General features: G+C 34.5%; 1 protein-coding gene across 29 annotated transcripts in view; it reads left to right on the top strand.

Annotated features, from left to right (window-relative positions):
- The window catches only part of LOC140136902 (voltage-dependent calcium channel type A subunit alpha-1-like), a 471,089-nt gene that overhangs the window by 329,162 nt on the left and 124,080 nt on the right, over positions 1-17,847 (top strand). For 27 of the 29 annotated variants that reach the window (XM_072158531.1, XM_072158548.1, XM_072158532.1 and 24 more), the window contains 2 exons: positions 876-989; positions 16,852-17,040. In XM_072158531.1, the coding sequence (XP_072014632.1) occupies positions 876-989; positions 16,852-17,040 (303 nt within the window). Of the gene's footprint in view, positions 1-875; positions 990-15,857; positions 15,936-16,851; positions 17,041-17,847 lie in introns of all 29 variants that reach the window. The other 2 variants (XM_072158537.1, XM_072158544.1) reach the window with 2 other exon arrangements.

Here is a 17,847-nt window from a genome sequence, read left to right as displayed (position 1 = left end):
TTTTGAACTTGTCATCTGCAATCGACACCCACGTGGAGAGAGTTTAACAACTCTATTGACCAAGATCAGTCTTAATTATAACATAATCTCGTTCCCAATGTTGACTAAAAGTGCCATTGCCACCAAATATGTTCAAACAGTAACATATGACTTGCAAGCATGAAAACATGAACACTTCCATGTCCCACATGGTTTGAAATGTATAGAAATATAAGTTTCTTACAAGATCTTGGTTTATTTTGTAAACTAACATTTTTATTTATTTTTTTGTTTTTCATTATGCATGCAAGAATGGCTGACTTTTGATTTTAGTTGGTTTTTAGATTAATTTTACACTCTAATTCGAATGTTGATTAATTAATGATAAAGTAATGAGATAATGACATGATTAACTTGTTTTTTTTTGTTTTCTAACGTTTGACTGTTTTGAAAAATGTTTCATGTTTGTTTTGTACAACTTCCGTTTGTTCGGTCAATATCTGTTATAAATATCACAGTAAATTTAAATGGATACATATAATATTTGAATTTATTCTGGTTTTTACTGAATAAATTAAGCTGTTATTAATATATACAAAAAACAATTTATAATTAATAAATGGAAATGCTATGTTTGTACTTATAAGAACATTTTTTGATTTACTCAGGTCGTCCAATTGACAGTCAAAACTCACTTGTTTCTATGTTATGTTTAAGTTATGTTATGATTGTATCAAGTTTATTTCTCACCTTGATTTCTTTTATATGAGTTTGTTTTTTGCTTAATTAGCATGCATGTTGAACCCTCCCCACCAAATGCCTTGCGGGGAGGGCACACCTGTGTGCTGTGTGTACATGTTCACCGTTTGACCTACCCCACACTTTTTATGATCCAGCCCGTCGTCGTGCCGCTGCTGCCCTAGGCGAGGGGGACTTAGCATTAACCAATGGCAATGCCTTGTCTCAAGATGAAATCATGGAGAAATTTGGCCTTGATAGTCGTGAAGGAGGTAAACAAAAAAAACGAGGACCATCTGAGCCAACAGAGGGCGCTGCTTTCCCTTGAAATAACAATGCATCATGATTAACATCACTTTTATTTACCCATATTTCACACCGAATGAATTTAACCATAGTATCATCATAATCATTTCATCATCATATATGTCATAATTGGACAAAAACATAGTTGTGGTTTCGGAATCTAAATCCAAATAATATCAAAATCAAGATTTTTATTGTAATTACCAAGATCAGAGGCTCAGTTTGATCTTCTTAAATGACTTTTTGATGTAATGGTTTATCACTTTGCCAAGTTAATGCCTAATTAACAATTAACATGGGAAAACAAAATTTTATTTTTGTCAAAAGCCTTTTTTTAATATCAATGTCTTTTCTTGGTTTTGCTAAATAAATACTGCTGAAAAATGGTGAAGTTTAATTAATATAATAAGTGGTCCAAGTGCTGAATTGTGTTGACAAGTAATATTGCTACAATATGTGAAAATACCAAACTTGTTTAATTCAGTGGTTGTTGACAAAACTTACAGTGAAATGTTATGCCCATGTAATAAATGTTTTGATGTAACAATAATCATCGTTGAAATCGTTGTCAATGTGGCAGATTCTCTTTGGCTTCTTTGTCAATCTTCATTATGATCTAGGCCCGTGTGCAGGGGTCCACCCCTTCAAATTTGCGAAAGTATTAAAAAATCCCAATTTGTGAGTGTAGCTAGCAAAAAAAGGGAGCTTTTTCGTCATAAAAGGTCAACATTTTGGGAAGAATGACCACTTTTCACAAAATTGCCCTGGAAAAAAGTCTACTTTTTCAAAATCCGCACCCCCAGAAAATCCTGTTTATATTTGATATTTATAATTGTAAATGAATGATTATTAAACCAAAATTGAAAAGGCTATGAAAAGTAAATGATTAAACCTTACATTGAAGTCTACCTGGCACCTCTGATTTCATCTACCAGCCATCTTAGAAATAATATCCCAGTAACAAAAGGCACAGTTCCACTTTTGTAGTTTTGTAAGAATGACCTGAGCTGCTTCTGCAAACCATGAGAATGTTTTTGTGTATTGATTGTATTCTAGCTCATCACAATCTTGGCTCGAAACAAGCTGGAGCCTTTGTCGCGCTTTCAATTCACAGCAACATTTGTATGCAAGATAATGAATGTACCATTTCTACATGTACCTGCACAAAAATGGTTTCCAAATTCTGCAACCTTGACACTTGTTGAAGCATTATGTTCCGATAGATAGTTCATTGACCCTGGGAGATTTGTAACGTAGGGTTGTACAACTTCAGCTTTGTTTGTAGTCGGTTAGTCGGCGTAGTCACTACCAAATGATTAAGACTAAAACCATCTCCTAATGACTACCAGAAAGGCTGATAATACTGGTGAATGCATGTCCAAGTTTAAAAGTTGGTGCTTAAAATTATATGTAACAATACATAGGGCTAATGGATCAAAGGACAATTAACATGTACAGTACAATGTTATAACCCCCTGAAAAAATTGTCTCAAAGCTGCTGCACCGCACCTATTTGTTTTGCAGTGCGCATTTTTCTGATAGAAATTGACAAATTTGTAATTTTTTTTACAAAAATTGTTTGGTTAGTAGCATTGTGTGATTAATACTTTAAATTGGTGAAGATATTTCAATACAAGTTTATTTGGGCTGAATCTTAGTAAAAATAAACAGAAACAAACCACATTCCGCAGTGGATTAAAAAAATTTGCAAGCTATGAGACATACTAGTAATTTAATTTATTTAAATGGTTATCCTTTTAATTTATTTAATATGAACAGAGAAAGCATGCTGTCCATAAAATATCACATATTGTTACATGTACTATAATTGCTTTTTGAAGGCACAAAAGGTAGTCGACTATCACCAGATTATTGTAGGGTCGACTACCTCTACTAGTCAGGACTACAGCTGTAGTTGAAATAATTGTACAACCCTATAGTGACCTTTCAGTTTGATGTCTATGTTGCAACAGGCAAACAAGACTTTGAGAATTGTGATCGGCAGATGTGTGTTTATGACAAAATCATACACACTTGACCCCTAGCGACCTTAAATATCACACCTTGAAACCATTGGGTCAATGGATACCTTCCAGATACCTTGAACTGTAGCTAGAGAATTGATGTTATATGCATGACCTTTGACCCCTACCGTTTGGTTAAATGTTCAACAAGCAAGCTAGTAGCCAAGTAAATGAAGATGAGATCAAAATGTCCACCTCTCCTCCTCATCCTTCTCGTACTCCTCGCTAATGTTACATCACAGAAGCAGTACCATCAATCCGTAACAATCTCATCTCATCAGGCAACAGTTCACAATCATCAGTGATACTAGGTGCTATGAACTTTGCAGTCTAATCTATTCAAGAATACCACATGACATTGGTCAGTTTATTTTACAGATGCCATTTCTTTTGATAAATTTTGGAAGAAACAAAAAAAGATAATAGATGGGAAAAATATCTCTTCCAGTTGAACTTGAAATAACCATAAAGATACATTTAAAATGTAGGACTATATTTTATGTTATTTCTGTTATAATTCAAGCAATAAATTGTTTATTGAAGCAGTAATTTACATTCCTTTCTGTTTAGTGTTACCATCTAACATAACAAAGAAAAAAAAATGAAAAAACGGAACTTAAAAGATTGAGATGAGAATGTTATTGGATGGGAACATTTACTGCCCCGTAAGGATGTCAGATGATGATGTAATATGTACTAACCACGTCTCTAACTTGATTCATCAATATTGGACTAACAGTAACACATATTTCGTATGTTGAATGCAAGAGGGTCAAAGTGCATAACGATAACAGCGTTTTTATGACCCTCTTGCTTGCAACTTGTTGTTTTGTGTATTTTTTGTTTGTTTTCATCAATATTGGACAAACAAGTTAATTTGTTCTTACATATTAATGTTTTGGTTTTGCCCAGAGGATTTTTGAATGCAAGAGGGTCAATGTAAAATTAGCATAGTAGTTTTCGGTCGATAACAGGAAGCGATGAGGCCCTTTTTTTTTTTCAAATGACCCTCTGAGGATTGAGTTGCAAAAACTTGGAAGTTGTTGTTTTAATGTATTTTTTGTTTGTTTGTCATTTTGTCAGACTACACTGGTTGATTTGTTCTTATTTGTCACATGATGCACTGTTCCAGTTGAAATCCATACACCCCTATGGAAGACATGACTTTAATCTTCCACACAGGTAGTGTGAATTTCAAATGTGGTTACTTGAATGGGTGACTCCATTTGAAATCTACACCCCCTGTGTGGGAGATTAAGGTCATATCTTCCATAGGGGGTGTATGGATTTCACTCGGAACAGCCCAATTTAGGAAGCTAATTGTTACAATTTTTTCTTCAAATTAGGCCAAAAAAAGTGATGTTTGGCCTCATATTCAACCGACCCAAAAAATTTGAAAACCAACTGCCCTCCCTTTTTTTGTGAACTAATTTTTCCCATTTTCATAGTGAAAATGCGGTGTTTGTGTATTATTTCAAACTTAAATCAACAAATTTATATAAAATAAATCATTTAATCTCAGATGAAGACTTCACATTTTAAAATAGTGGTATCTCATCAAAACTTGCCTTTTAGTATAAGTCTATGCATATCTGACATTGGATGACAAGCTTTGGCTGGTTTACTATTCAAAGCCTGTCTTCTAAATTCACCAGAATATTCATGTGTAATGTTTCAAACTATCAAATTTGCCAAAATGATCTCTCACCATTAAACAACATGAAAAAATGAAATGTTATTAAAACATAAGTTGTGTGTGTGTATAATACTGATATTTACTTTGCACTTTTGGTTTTCCTGAAAAAAAAGAAAAAGGTAATTGACCTATCAACCTTTTTTTTTTTTCAAACCAAGTGAGGCCTGTGGAATAGGATACAGATCTATAATTAGGTGTAAAAGTAATAAAAATAAAATAATAGATAAAAATACAATGTGTAGAGCATTTCATGTTAGAAAAAAATCAAATGAAGTTAAATTAAGTACAACATATATTTGATGCAATCATAATTGTGGTTAAAACTAAATTTTTAGAAAACTAAAAGAATCTTATTAGGTGCTGAGTAAAGTACTAAAATAGATATTCGGAAGAGGGAGAAAGGGGAAGACATGATTGGAAGACTTGGAATGCAATAATTTTGTTTGACCCAAAATTAAAAGAGAACATATCTGATAGCAAAAACGAAAAATTCACAACCTATTTTGAATGCAATATCATTGCTTGAAAGATAGCAGATTACAAAAAGAGTAAAGTCAGGATTAAGAGAAAGAATGGCGCAAGAATGGGACGAGAGGAAGATAAAGTGAAGAACGAAAGGAAGTGGAAGCAAAGGAAGAGACAAGAAGATGGGGGGAGAAAGAAAGAGAGAGAGAGAGTGAGTAAGAATAAGAAAATAGAATGGGATAAGACGAAGATAAAGTGAAGAACGAAAGGAAGAGGAAGCAAAGGAAGAGACGGGGAGAGGGAGAAAGAGCGGAGAAGAGAGAGTGAGAAAGACTAAGAAAATAGAGCAGTTAAGCGAGACAATACACAGGTGTGTCAAAGATGTTGCAGCTGAGTGTTCAAATGAGATGAGTGATTGTATATTTAGGTAACGCATCCAGACATGCATGCAGGCCTCGTACATTGCATACGTGTGCATTATGTATGATTTCTACTCAGTCTAGCTCTTCCCAGGGTGGCGTTAGATATGCATATTAGTCTTACGAGAAGACTTGTGAAATTACAAGGTAATCGTTATGGGTTTGGAATGACTGCACCTGCAGAGAATTATCATTTTCCATAAAAATTGTATACTAAATTTGAATGCAAAACATTAGCATAATTTTGTGCAGACAAATATTAAAATTCTCAACGCCCATACCCAGTTACAATTTTTTTAAACTGGAGATTTTGCACAATATGTTCTTTTACACAGATACAATTTTGATCATTTTTATTTGTTTTTCACTTTTTCCAATTTGATTTCACATAAAAGAAATATTTTGATACTTTGGCATTTTGGCATTTTCTCATTTCCTGCAAGCTTATCAAATAGTGTGAGTTACTAATGTGCCCACTCTTACAGTATCTTGCATGTAATTGGTAAAACAATTTATGTAATAAAAAATTAATGCAGCAAAATAATTGTATTAATTTCAATAAATTTGATATGTAATCTTTTTTTTTTGGTCTAAAAATTCATAATAATCAATTTGAAGTATACAAAGAGAGAGTATCCATTGATGGATGTATTTACCATTATACATACTATGAATACGCATAATTTATCACAAAATTACAAAAAAATACACCCACAAACCTATCATTTTCTGGTGAATGGAAATTCGCTAACACAAATTTGTTATTAATCGATGAAATGCACCTCAAAATCAAAATAATATTTAACAATATTACAAAAAAGTCTCTTATTCAAGTGGTATGTACGTTGTGATTGGAAATCGTCATGCAATTTTCATGGCCCTTTAGGAAATAATAAATTTCAGGTTTGTATAGTGTGCCCAGAGGTTTACACTATACATTTGCAGAAATGGGCTCTTCCAGATAAATCTATCACTCCTTATGGAAGACATGACCTTAATCCCCCACACAGGGAGTGTGAATTTCAAATCTAGGGTTATCTAAATGGGTGACTCCATTTGAAAAATACACCCCCTCGCTGTGGGAGATTGAGATCATATTTTCCATAAGGGTGTATGGATTGAAACTGGAACAGCCTAGAACACAGTGCTAGTTTGTAATCAGCTGTATCAAAAACACTATTTTAGTAACAATGCAAAAAAAACCAGATTAACATGATTTTTTTTGGTGTGTGCGGGTTTTAAGTTAATTACGATGTACTCTAGAAATGTTACTGGGATGAAAGTAATGCTTGCACCATTTTATTTGACTGAATCAAGATTGTAAAATTACTGGGTGAAAGAAATGCATTATGAGGTAGAGATGATTAAGAAAGGGGCAAATCTTTGCCCTGGGTCTTTCAATTTATTAACTACAGTTTCATAAAGATGTAGCACCAATTTGGAAAAAAAATTGGTAACACCAATTTGTAGTGTAGTTTTTTATAGGTGCTGCATATATATTAAATAGAATGATTGCTGCTGTTGAAAATGGCATTTATTTTTCAAGGAAGGAAACATTGTAATGATCGGAAATTTATGGTTAACCCCATGAGCACTACCTGCCGATCTAGCATTGCCTCTGATTGGTCAATTACATTATATCTTCACTTTAATCACCAATCAGAATGGAGCTTTGTAAATAATTCACCTCAATTTTTGTGTGTGGTGAAATTATTCTAACAATATTGCTGATTGGTCCAATTGATAATGAAAACTTGTTTTTGGCCAATCAGCAGGTAGTTCTCATAGGGTTATAGCACAGAAGTGAGGTATTTCTGTAAATCGGTATCAATAATGTAGGGAAGAATTGTGTGCAAGTCTAGAAGAGCTAACACTTACTGAAAGATTAACAAGAAAGTGGTCAGGTGCATTGGAGGTAGCGTCTAGTCGACGACCCTTCGTAGCTCCCTGATATATTCACATGTTTAGTGCTCTAACTAAAGCTCGCTGAGAACTAGTATAATGCCAGCTAGCTATAGGCGGCCATTTTGATTTTTTGTTTGTAATTTGTATTTCTGGATATATAATTGTGACTGGATGGATGGGAACGATGAAATTTTATAATGATTAGGAACAAAAAAAATATTGCTTTGTTTGGTGTATTAGAAGCGTATAAATACCATCCTTTTGGCTATTTTTATAACGAGGAATAACAGTCAAACAGTCAAGGTCGTAAGAAGTGTATGCATACATGGTGTGATTGTGAAAGAGTATACTATGAGAAGCAAGTCAACACGATTGGTAAATTAATCATGTTTTGGTTCTATTAATGTTAACCCCCTGAGCACTACCTGCCGATCTAACATTACATGATATCTTCACATTAATCACCAATCAGAATGGAGCTTTGCAAATAATTCACCCCAATTTCTTTTGGGGTGAAATTATTCTAACAATGTTGCTGATTGGTCCAGTTGATAATGATAATGAAAACTTAATTTTGGCCAATTGGCAGGTAGTTCTCAGTCATGATATATAGAGATGGTTAACACAGCGCTATACAAGTGTCTGATAGTAAGGTCAGGTTCAGGAGAACTTAACGTTGCTAGGGACCACACATACGTATAAGAATTCAAAATTGGGGCCATTAGGAGCAGATGAAAGTGGATTGTTAATTTGAAATCAGCTGAAGCATGACAAACAAATGATGATGAAGAGGAGTAAATTATAGATCAAAAGAGATCATGTAGAAAGAGGGAGAGAGGGAGACGGGAACAGAGACGAGAGGGTTGAAGCAATAATGTGCGATTTTCATAAAGAATAAGATTCTTAGTAGATTTACACAAAATGTTAGTCACTGATCACATTATGTCCGCTTTTAATTTCGAGTAGAACAAATGAGGTAAAACACAGAAAATTGCTATTTCATTTCAGCACATATAATTATTGTCAATGCATGTATTAGCTTGGCGATTGTTGTTGAGCAGAGCTTCCAACAGCAGGGATGTATAAATAAGACATAACTAAAGATGAATAGCGATAGTACACACAATGATTCACACATGCATGAGACATTTCAGCTATCACTGGATCGGTGAACATGGTGAATAAAACCAGGATCCCTGGTTTTTTTATTTAAAAAACAACTTAGAAATTTACTGTAATTAAAGCACTTCAGGCTTAGTCTTTCACATGGTATTTTAGTACACCATTGGGCATTACAAACATGGCGTCCCTGTGGAGAAAATAACACATGGCTTTAAATGAGGCAAGAGAAAGACACAAGGAGAGAGATAAAGACAGAAAGAAAGAAGGACAGAGTAGAGACAGAGAGAGAGAGAATTGGGTAGACAGACAATATAACATATTGAATGATAATAGGTACATGTAAATACTAAATTAAAGGAGTATTTCGTGATCCTAGCATCCTCTTTTTATGACATTTTTCAGTACATATACATGAAAAAAGCATATTCCCAAAATTTCAGTTGATTCCGATATTGCGTTTGCAAGTTATGCATGATTATGTGTATTACACTGCTCCATAGACAAATTTCGTTCTGGTGCACCAGAACGAAATTCAAATTTCACGATATCTTTGCTAAACAAATTAATCTGCAAGAAATATTTTGTACATAAACATTATGTGCCAGAGGTTTCCAGTGATATAAAAATCTCAACTTTTTTGAGAAAATTGGGGGATGAGGCTGTGGATCACGAAATGCCCTTTTAAACCAAGAATCCACATCATATCAGCAAACAAATTATAAACCGTTTTTTACTACTAGTACTAAAAGAATTTATGAATGTAACAGTTGAAGAACACTCAATGGCAGTCATAGTTTGGAAGAAAATTAGGAGTAAAATATCAAGATATTATTTTGACTGAGTGATTCATAATGAAAGAAATATACTCCTTGGCTTAATGGGCTATTCCATTTAAAATCCACACTACCCCTGTGGAAGATTTGAGAAATAACTTCCAAGGGGGGAATATGAATGTCAAATGGAATGAACACATTAGACAGCTCCATTTGAATTTCATACACCCTCTGAGAATGATTCAACCTGAATCTTCCCCTGTGGGAGGGTAAATTTCAAATGGAACTGTCTAATGTGTTCATTCCATTTGACATTCATACTCCCCCTGTGTAAGATATTTCCAAAATCTTCCGCAGGGGTAGTGTGGATTTAAAATGGAATACCTCAATGTTGATTAAAATTGAATGAAAACAAAAGTGTGGAGAAGAGAAAAGCTGCAAAATAAACATGTAGATAAATTGAAGTAACTATTTAAATCAATTGCATTTAAGCCTGAAAATAGTTAGGCCTATTAGGGAGTCTTGGGGATTTCAATGTATAGTCAGTTTATCTATTGAGAAATTCAATATTACTGTAACTAGGGATAGTACTTTGGCCCTTTCAGGGTAACTTTGGCCTACCCTTCACACAAAAAGAGGTGCGTACAAATTTTTGGAACATTTTTATTTGACATATTTTAATTTGGCATACTCAGATGGCAACAATACCATCAGATAAACGTGAAAATAACAAAGTGTGAAATGCTCAAATTGATTTCACAATAATGTTCTTTACAGGGCTATATAGAACCCTTTTATGAGCTGTTGTGTAAGATCCTACCAATAAAATAGGTTTTAACATGGTTTATAGCATAGTAGGTCAAAGTAGCCCGGGCCCGATTTACCTTTTGGGGGGCCCTGGGCCGAAGCCAAAATTTGGAGGCCCAAACGCACTGTGAGGAAGGTATGTGCACGCAAGTGGCCAAGATTTTAGGACATAAGTGCGTGAAAAATTTCAATTCAAGATTATTTTGGCCTAAATTGAAGATAAATTTTGATATATAATAGGCCAGTGCACGCGAAGTGCATAAAATTTGGGCAATTTTTGTACCCTATTTTGGCCCAAAACATGGCATTTTTCTGCTAAAATGGAGGATGCACACTGCACAGGGCAATTTTGGGGGCCCTGGGCCCGGGCCCATCTGGTCCTATAGTAAATCCAGCCCTGAAAGTAGCCCCACATTGGAGTAACTTTGCCCACCCAAATGATTTATGAAAAAGTACTTTGAAACATAAAGTTTAAATGAAATACTTTAAATTGAAAGACTAGGTTGTATGTTATCAACTAGTGCAGTTAATCTACAAAAAAAAGGAAAGAGAAAAACGAAAACTCCTTCCATATCATGAAAAAATTGTTTTAAGTGGGCCAAAGTAACTCCTAGTTATGGTACTATTAAGGCAAAAGCTTGCAACTAGAAAGTGCAATAAATTACTTAGTTTGACAGTGTAATTAGTTCAAGTGGTGCTTTGCCCATTGATGATGATGATGATGGCGTCTATGATAATCAATAATAACAATGATTGGTGATCAGAAAATAGTTAAACTTATTAAGAACTAATAAACTAAATTTGACTTTCAAGATGATATTTGACAACTCGGGTTTTCTCTGACTAGTTTATTCTATTGTTAGCAATTTTAAGAAAAGGCATAGGCACAATATAATGCAAAAACTACTGAATATCAGTTTTGATAGCTTAAACTTGAGCACTGATTGGCATACTGTGTTTTACATATGTTGGACTTCTCCAGTTGTAATCATACACTCCCTATGGTAAGCATGAGCATGATGAACTTAATCTGTTACACAAGGGGGTGTAGATTTCAAATGGAGTCAACCATTCAGGTAACCTCATTTGAAATTCACCCTCCCTCTGTGGAAGATCAAGGTCATGTCTTCCATAGGTAGTGTATGTATAATTTTCAACCTTATATTGACTGCCAGATTGTGTACTAATTGTCTTGTCCCATGTATTTGACCATATCAATTTGTTGTCTGTTCTAGATCTCTTCTGTCATGTCGTCCATGAAAGGAGGACACGTCTTGTCCTGCTGTCTCTTCGTCATAGATGTTGTCTTGTCGCGATGCCGTTTGCACCGTATGGCATCGTCCTATCACATAATCTTACATTTTACTAACCAAAGCATTTTTGAAACTAGCAATTAAAGAGTATGCATGTTTGGGATAAGTAACTCAACTTCAAGTAACCATATTATAAATATGAATCCACTAAATAAAGTTCAATAACCAGCAAAAACATTGTGCAATGAAATTGCTATTTTTCTCAGGGGGGGGGGGTTGTTAATGGAAAGGTGGGTAAGGGGATATGTGGCAGATTTAAAGTGCATTTTTGGGTTTCTTGGTATAGATTTGGGTCACAAATTTCAGATCACTTTTTATAAGATTGGTTGTTTTTTTCCCTGTTTTTTTTTTCAAAAGTGCAAAATTCCATTTTTTTGGAAAAATTTATAAAAATTAATCGTAATTTTGAACAGATATAATAGAAAATTAATATATTTTTGTACCTCTTTCTTGTCAAATTTTTTGGTATGTTTTCAGAATCTCAGCCACACATTTCTGCCCAATCCAAAATCCAATCCAAAATCCAATCCAAAATCCAAAATGAAGACACTCTGGTATAATTCCTTGATGATTAATGTCACCTTATGAAGCACACATATATGAATTCATATTGGACTTTGCCTATGGGGATGATATAAAATATGGTGACTTGAGCAAGTTGTGTTGCTACCTTTCCAAGAGCGCATACTTTGATGTGGAATAAGGTGTTATAACCGGGAATGCATTATAGTGGACTAAAACATCATCAACTGCCTGAGTTTTTGAATCTAACAGTAGTTCTTTTTTTTTAACAGATTGCATCATTGACTAATTAGTGACTAATGACTGTATCATTGACTAATTAATTATTCACTAATGACTAATGTTTGCTTAGTATTTACTAACCTTGCATAATTATTTTATCACAAACAGAAGAATGTTATTCAATGTGAATGCGTATTGGTGCACTTTTTTTTCGTATTAGAAATCTATACACAGCCTATCTTGCACAAGACCACTATCAATATAGGATGAGTTTGACCTTATTTTAATGATCATAACATTGTAAAAAGGTTTAAGGGCAAGTTTGGGACAAACTTTGAATGAGGTTTAGGGTAAAGATATTTGAGCCATCTTAGGCATACTTAAGACAGGAATGGTTCAATAGGTTTCATCTGTAAATTTGCTTATTTAAGCAATAAAAACGATACAACACAATAATTAGAGTTAGTCAGTTGTAGAAACTAGTGATGTATTTCCAATAGATGACAAACTTCTGAAAAGAATTCCCCATTTTTTTTTGCTAAAGAAAATTTAAAACATTTTTTCTTCAAATGTTTTTTACTTTTTGATTTTAAATTTAAATTAATTTTTTTTAAATTTTGTTTGCATCATGACACAAAGCATGTGGTATACCAAAAAATGTCTTTTTTTAGCACAAGTTGTTTTAATGAGGCACCCTCTTTGCATCATCTGCAATTTTTAAAATTGCTGTGGTTAGTGACCCGGGTGTTCTACCTTGGGTTTACTTACCAATGTCTTGAATTCTCTATTCCACTTTTGAGGTTTAACATTATTATCCAGCGATCAGCGAGTGGTACATAAGGCCCATATATGGGCAGTTCAAGTCTGTTTGCCAATTAATTTTTGGTATATATAGCTGAGTAGGCAACTAACACTAAAAATGCCTCGATGTATACCATGGTAATGACCCCACCTCCATGTACGTACCCCATTACGAAGACAGCCTCATTGTATTATAAGCAAAATGTATTATTATTGTCTGAATCTGAGTTGGTTCACTGGGTATATTTTTAACCCGAGATTTTATAAATAAAATGATGAGGCATAGGTGCAGGTTTTACATTGATGATCAAGTGCTTTTTGACCACCTGGGGGAAATTTAAAATAGAATGATGTTATCATGGCTGCTGAATTCAGTGATACTAGGAACAAGCTGTGAGAACAGACTTCAAGCTATTATAGGATTTATTAGGTTTTATAATACAAGCAGCTCCTGATATTAAGCTAAGTTCTAAACAGTGCTTTCTCTCTCTAGAAGATGTTGCCCCAAATGAATTACTGTCTTCATAAAATTTTGAAAAAAGGTATACATTTTCATTGAAATTTTCACAGGATAATACTTGCGATATATATGGTCTGAGAGTGAGCATTGATCTTAAGTGGGTACCACATGTAAAAACACAAGAGTTTTATTGTATCAAGAATCAATTTTAGGGAAGAAAGATATTGTTTACAATAAAGGTTATGTAAATGAACCGTTTAGCCATTCAATTAACATGGGACAAGTGATATGGGTGCACCAAGAGGCCATTCACATTGAGTGATGTTTGTCTGTCTGTGTTTATTTTCATGTTTACAGTTTATGGCAAGAGAATTACTTCAGAACAGTGTTTGACCACCTTGGCAAAAAGCAGCTGTTTTCCAAATACAGTGGCTTTAGGGACTTGGGGGTGGGGACAATCTATTTTGGATATATTCAGCCACTGGTCCCCTTCCCTGGGCTCCTAGCCCCCCCCCCCCTCAAATAAAGTTGGAACTGAACAAAATGATATTACATCAATTGCATAATATTCATCATAATTCTAAACCTGTTTTTGTCCAAACACCGGCATGTATGCATTCATAAAATCTATTGAGATTTTTTCCGAAAGATTTTGATGAGGCATTTCAAAAATAATGAAAAAACAAACAACCTTAGAATGGAGTCTTAAGATTTAGAAACAAACATAACGGGAAACGTTTGAATGAGTAGATTTGTCAAATTTAATTCCAAAAACCAAATGGGGCAAAATACAGGGTTTGTTGTGATTTTCTCCAAAATCCGTGTTTAGATTCCTTTTCTGGTTTCCTTTCATCTTGTATGTCGTACATGAATAAAATGAGAACTTTCACTTCGTTTATATTTCTAAAGCTTGACAGCCCCCTTAAATTATTCCTGTGATTTTCCTGTGTCCATCAACTTTTGGGTGACAATTTTTTGTTGATCTAAAACATAATTACAACCCTATCCCCCTGGAAGCTTATTACTCCCCCTTCCTGGTACTACCAAACATTACATATTTTTCAAGCCCCCCCCCCTCCCTCAGTATTAATTGTAGTATGGTACTGTGCTGCTTGGAAATCAGGTGGAAGCTTTCTGAAGGAATTCTCTCATCATTATGTACATAATAAGAATTTATAGAATACATTAAATTAAATTAAAAGGCTCACATCGGGTTACAACACAGGTTAAATCATTGCAGAATGAAATGATGTCAATTGTGCAAATTCTATTTTCTTAAAATATATGTTGTGTCAGTGTTACAATGTGTCAACCACATCTTGCAATTTGGGGCAAGTAAATTTTTTGTTTAACTATTGTATGTAAGATTACTGCCACACATTAATCAGTGTCGCACAACACTCTTAAATAATAATAAAAACATAATTACCATGGTTACGGGATCATAATAAAGTGTCCATTTTGTTTTCTTCATTCTGCTCTGATTCTGACCATTTCATATACCACATGATGATACTCAAGGGCGTACGTATATTACTTACTAACACACATTTTGTATACTTTCATTGTTATCTACGCTTTACATATCTTCATTCTCGGTTGACAAAACTTGTCATCATCAAGCTATAGTTTACTGCACATCTCTGTAGACTTCTAAACCACTGCAGCAGTCATATGATCCCATTTGGATCTGTACATTTGCACTTTTTTGCTATCACTTTTATTTCTTGACTGGTTTCCCTTTTAAAGGGAATTTTTATTATTTCTTGACTTGCAGGTGTAATTTCTTTATAGTGCATTACAAATAACTTGAACTGTGACTATTTTAACCTCTGCTAATTCATATAGCACCCTTTCATTATTTCAATGCACATGCTTTTTTTCCTTCTTTCTTAAATAAGCACTTTTTTTTCAAAACTTTGTGAAAGAGACTGAAATTTAATATTCTATTGAATCAAAAGCTTTTTTAAAATCGGAAGAGGTAGGCATCTCTAGAGGTTAATTACGGCCACAGTTTAAATTATGTGGAATGCACACAGTGTTCTAGCACCCGGAGTTTTCGGCATTTACCGTACGGCCACGGATGATTCAAGACATACCCCTTTCCTTAAAGAGTCTCAGTTTTTAACATGTTTTCCCGTAGGTTTATAACATGTGAACTGTTAGCTATTTGAGAAAGTCGCATTATAAGTGTTTTTGTAAAAACCAAATCGGCGACTACTTCAATGAGTCTATCCCACGTTCCTCCTATTTTTTCATATCTCCACACACGCATACCTCCAACCGCCTTTTGTGTGTTGTACAGTATTGCCTACAGCCGCATTGGGTATACTGAGCAACCCAAACCCACATTCGACGCATGAAGCAATGTTCGACCGTATTGGTAAGTTCTCTTCGTTGTTTCATCGTCATCGAGATTTATCCCACACACCAATAGATTTGATATGAATTTGTGAACGTTTTTTTATTTTTTTTGACTCGGATGTGTAGGTACCCCTCTGAACCACTTAGAATGTACAACACACACAGTTTTTCTTCACAATTGACACAATCCCTCTTAGTCTTCTTAACGTGTGTTCTAGTAGAATAGTGTGGTTTGATGTTCTTTATATTACTCGTTGTATCAACTATGGTCTCCATGACAACCCGAACCAATCAACTCTCTATATACTCTGTCACTGTAAAGGTTGTTCATGTTTTTTGTGGTGTGAAGAATCCTATCTATATACTAGGTGATCAGACCCAAACCATTAGTATTTTTTACTGTGATAGTCACCATCAGACCCGCCCGTCCCCTTGTGTGATTTGAATTAATGTTTGTTGGGGAGGGTTTACTGCTAACACAACTAACCAAGATAAATTCCGAAAACTCCGGGCTGAATTTTTGAATAACTTGGAATCTAACTTGACTCCTGTCTCTGCACAGCTTCATCTTGACTCCATTCTTCCTTTCAAGAGTCGTCTGCTTTCTGAGTCTCAAGTGTCGTCTGCTTTCTGAGTCTCAAGCAGTCGTCTGCATTCTGAGTCTCTTTTCAAACACACTAACCTCGCTATTTGAGTCAATCGAAAGCATGTGCGTAAGTTGAGTTGTGAGCTATTTCATCTTTTTGTCAAACAAAATTGAGAACAGAAAAAACTTGTGCAAAAAGATCTTCCTTGTACATAATGCTTAAAAAATGGAAGACATTCGTTGCAAATTTGGATCAGTTTGGTATAAGGGGAAAATTGTACATTTCTAATGAAGATATTGCTTGATTTTGTCAACTAATCCTATTTTGTTATCTTTTCTGAACTTGCAGAAAAGAAAAAGCCAAAAAAGAAAAAATGCATGAGATTTCGACGGGCGGAGAAGAGACTTCGTTTCATGGTCCGACGCACCGTGAAGTCGCAAGCATTCTATTGGCTAGTTATTGTTTTAGTATTCCTCAACACTGCATGTGTAGCCGTGGAGCATTATAATCAACCACCTTGGCTAGACGTCTTTTTGCGTAAGTATAGGAAGGCTTATATTGTATTATTTTGACAATAAATCGTTTCTACCTCCTGGTTCATAAGTTGATAATATAGAGAAGGATATTATGTGATGCAAGTACCGTAACCACTCGGGTATAAGCCCACCCCCTAGATCACAGATTTCAATTAAAAAATGGGGTGGGCTTATAACCGGGGAAGGGCTAGTGCATGAATTTTAAAATAAGAACAATCATCCCCCATTTGTTTATGCTCAATGTACCAGTAATTTCTATCATCTATGACAATTTCTTAAAATTATAAGTGTGGAATGTTAATTATCAACTGATATTTTTTTATATTTGTTCTTAAATATGAGAGCAAAGCATTGATTTGATAAGAACTTTGCCAAAATTTAGTACTGGGCTTATACCTGAGTGCACCCTTGTTCCCAGAATGTTTTGACAAATAAGGGGTGGGCTTATAGCCGAAGGTGGGCTTATACCCGGGTGGTTACGGTAATCATACTTATGGCTCTTCCAGTTGAAAATTCTATAGTTTGATGTGTTCTTTTGATCCTGTAACCTATAAAATGAGTAATAATGGGCCATTCAGGTAACCCCATTTGGAATTTGAACTATACTAATCCATTTGGCTTTCTCAACTCAAAAATCGGGTTTTTTATTCTTTCTTGGTCAAAATGTTAAGAAGAAGGTCCGCTTTTTACAAAATTGCCCTCCCCCTCCTGAAAAAAAAGTCCACTTTTTCAAAATAATTTGTGTGCAGAAAGTTAATAATAAAACAAACTTCAACAGACCTTGTTTGTTGCCCATAATCCTTTGCCA

Source organism: Amphiura filiformis, chromosome 17 (assembly GCF_039555335.1).
Source record: "Amphiura filiformis chromosome 17, Afil_fr2py, whole genome shotgun sequence".
Lineage (NCBI taxonomy): Eukaryota > Metazoa > Echinodermata > Ophiuroidea > Amphilepidida > Amphiuridae > Amphiura > Amphiura filiformis.
Note: the sequence above shows the minus strand (reverse complement) of the source record. Positions and strands in the feature narration are given on the sequence as shown.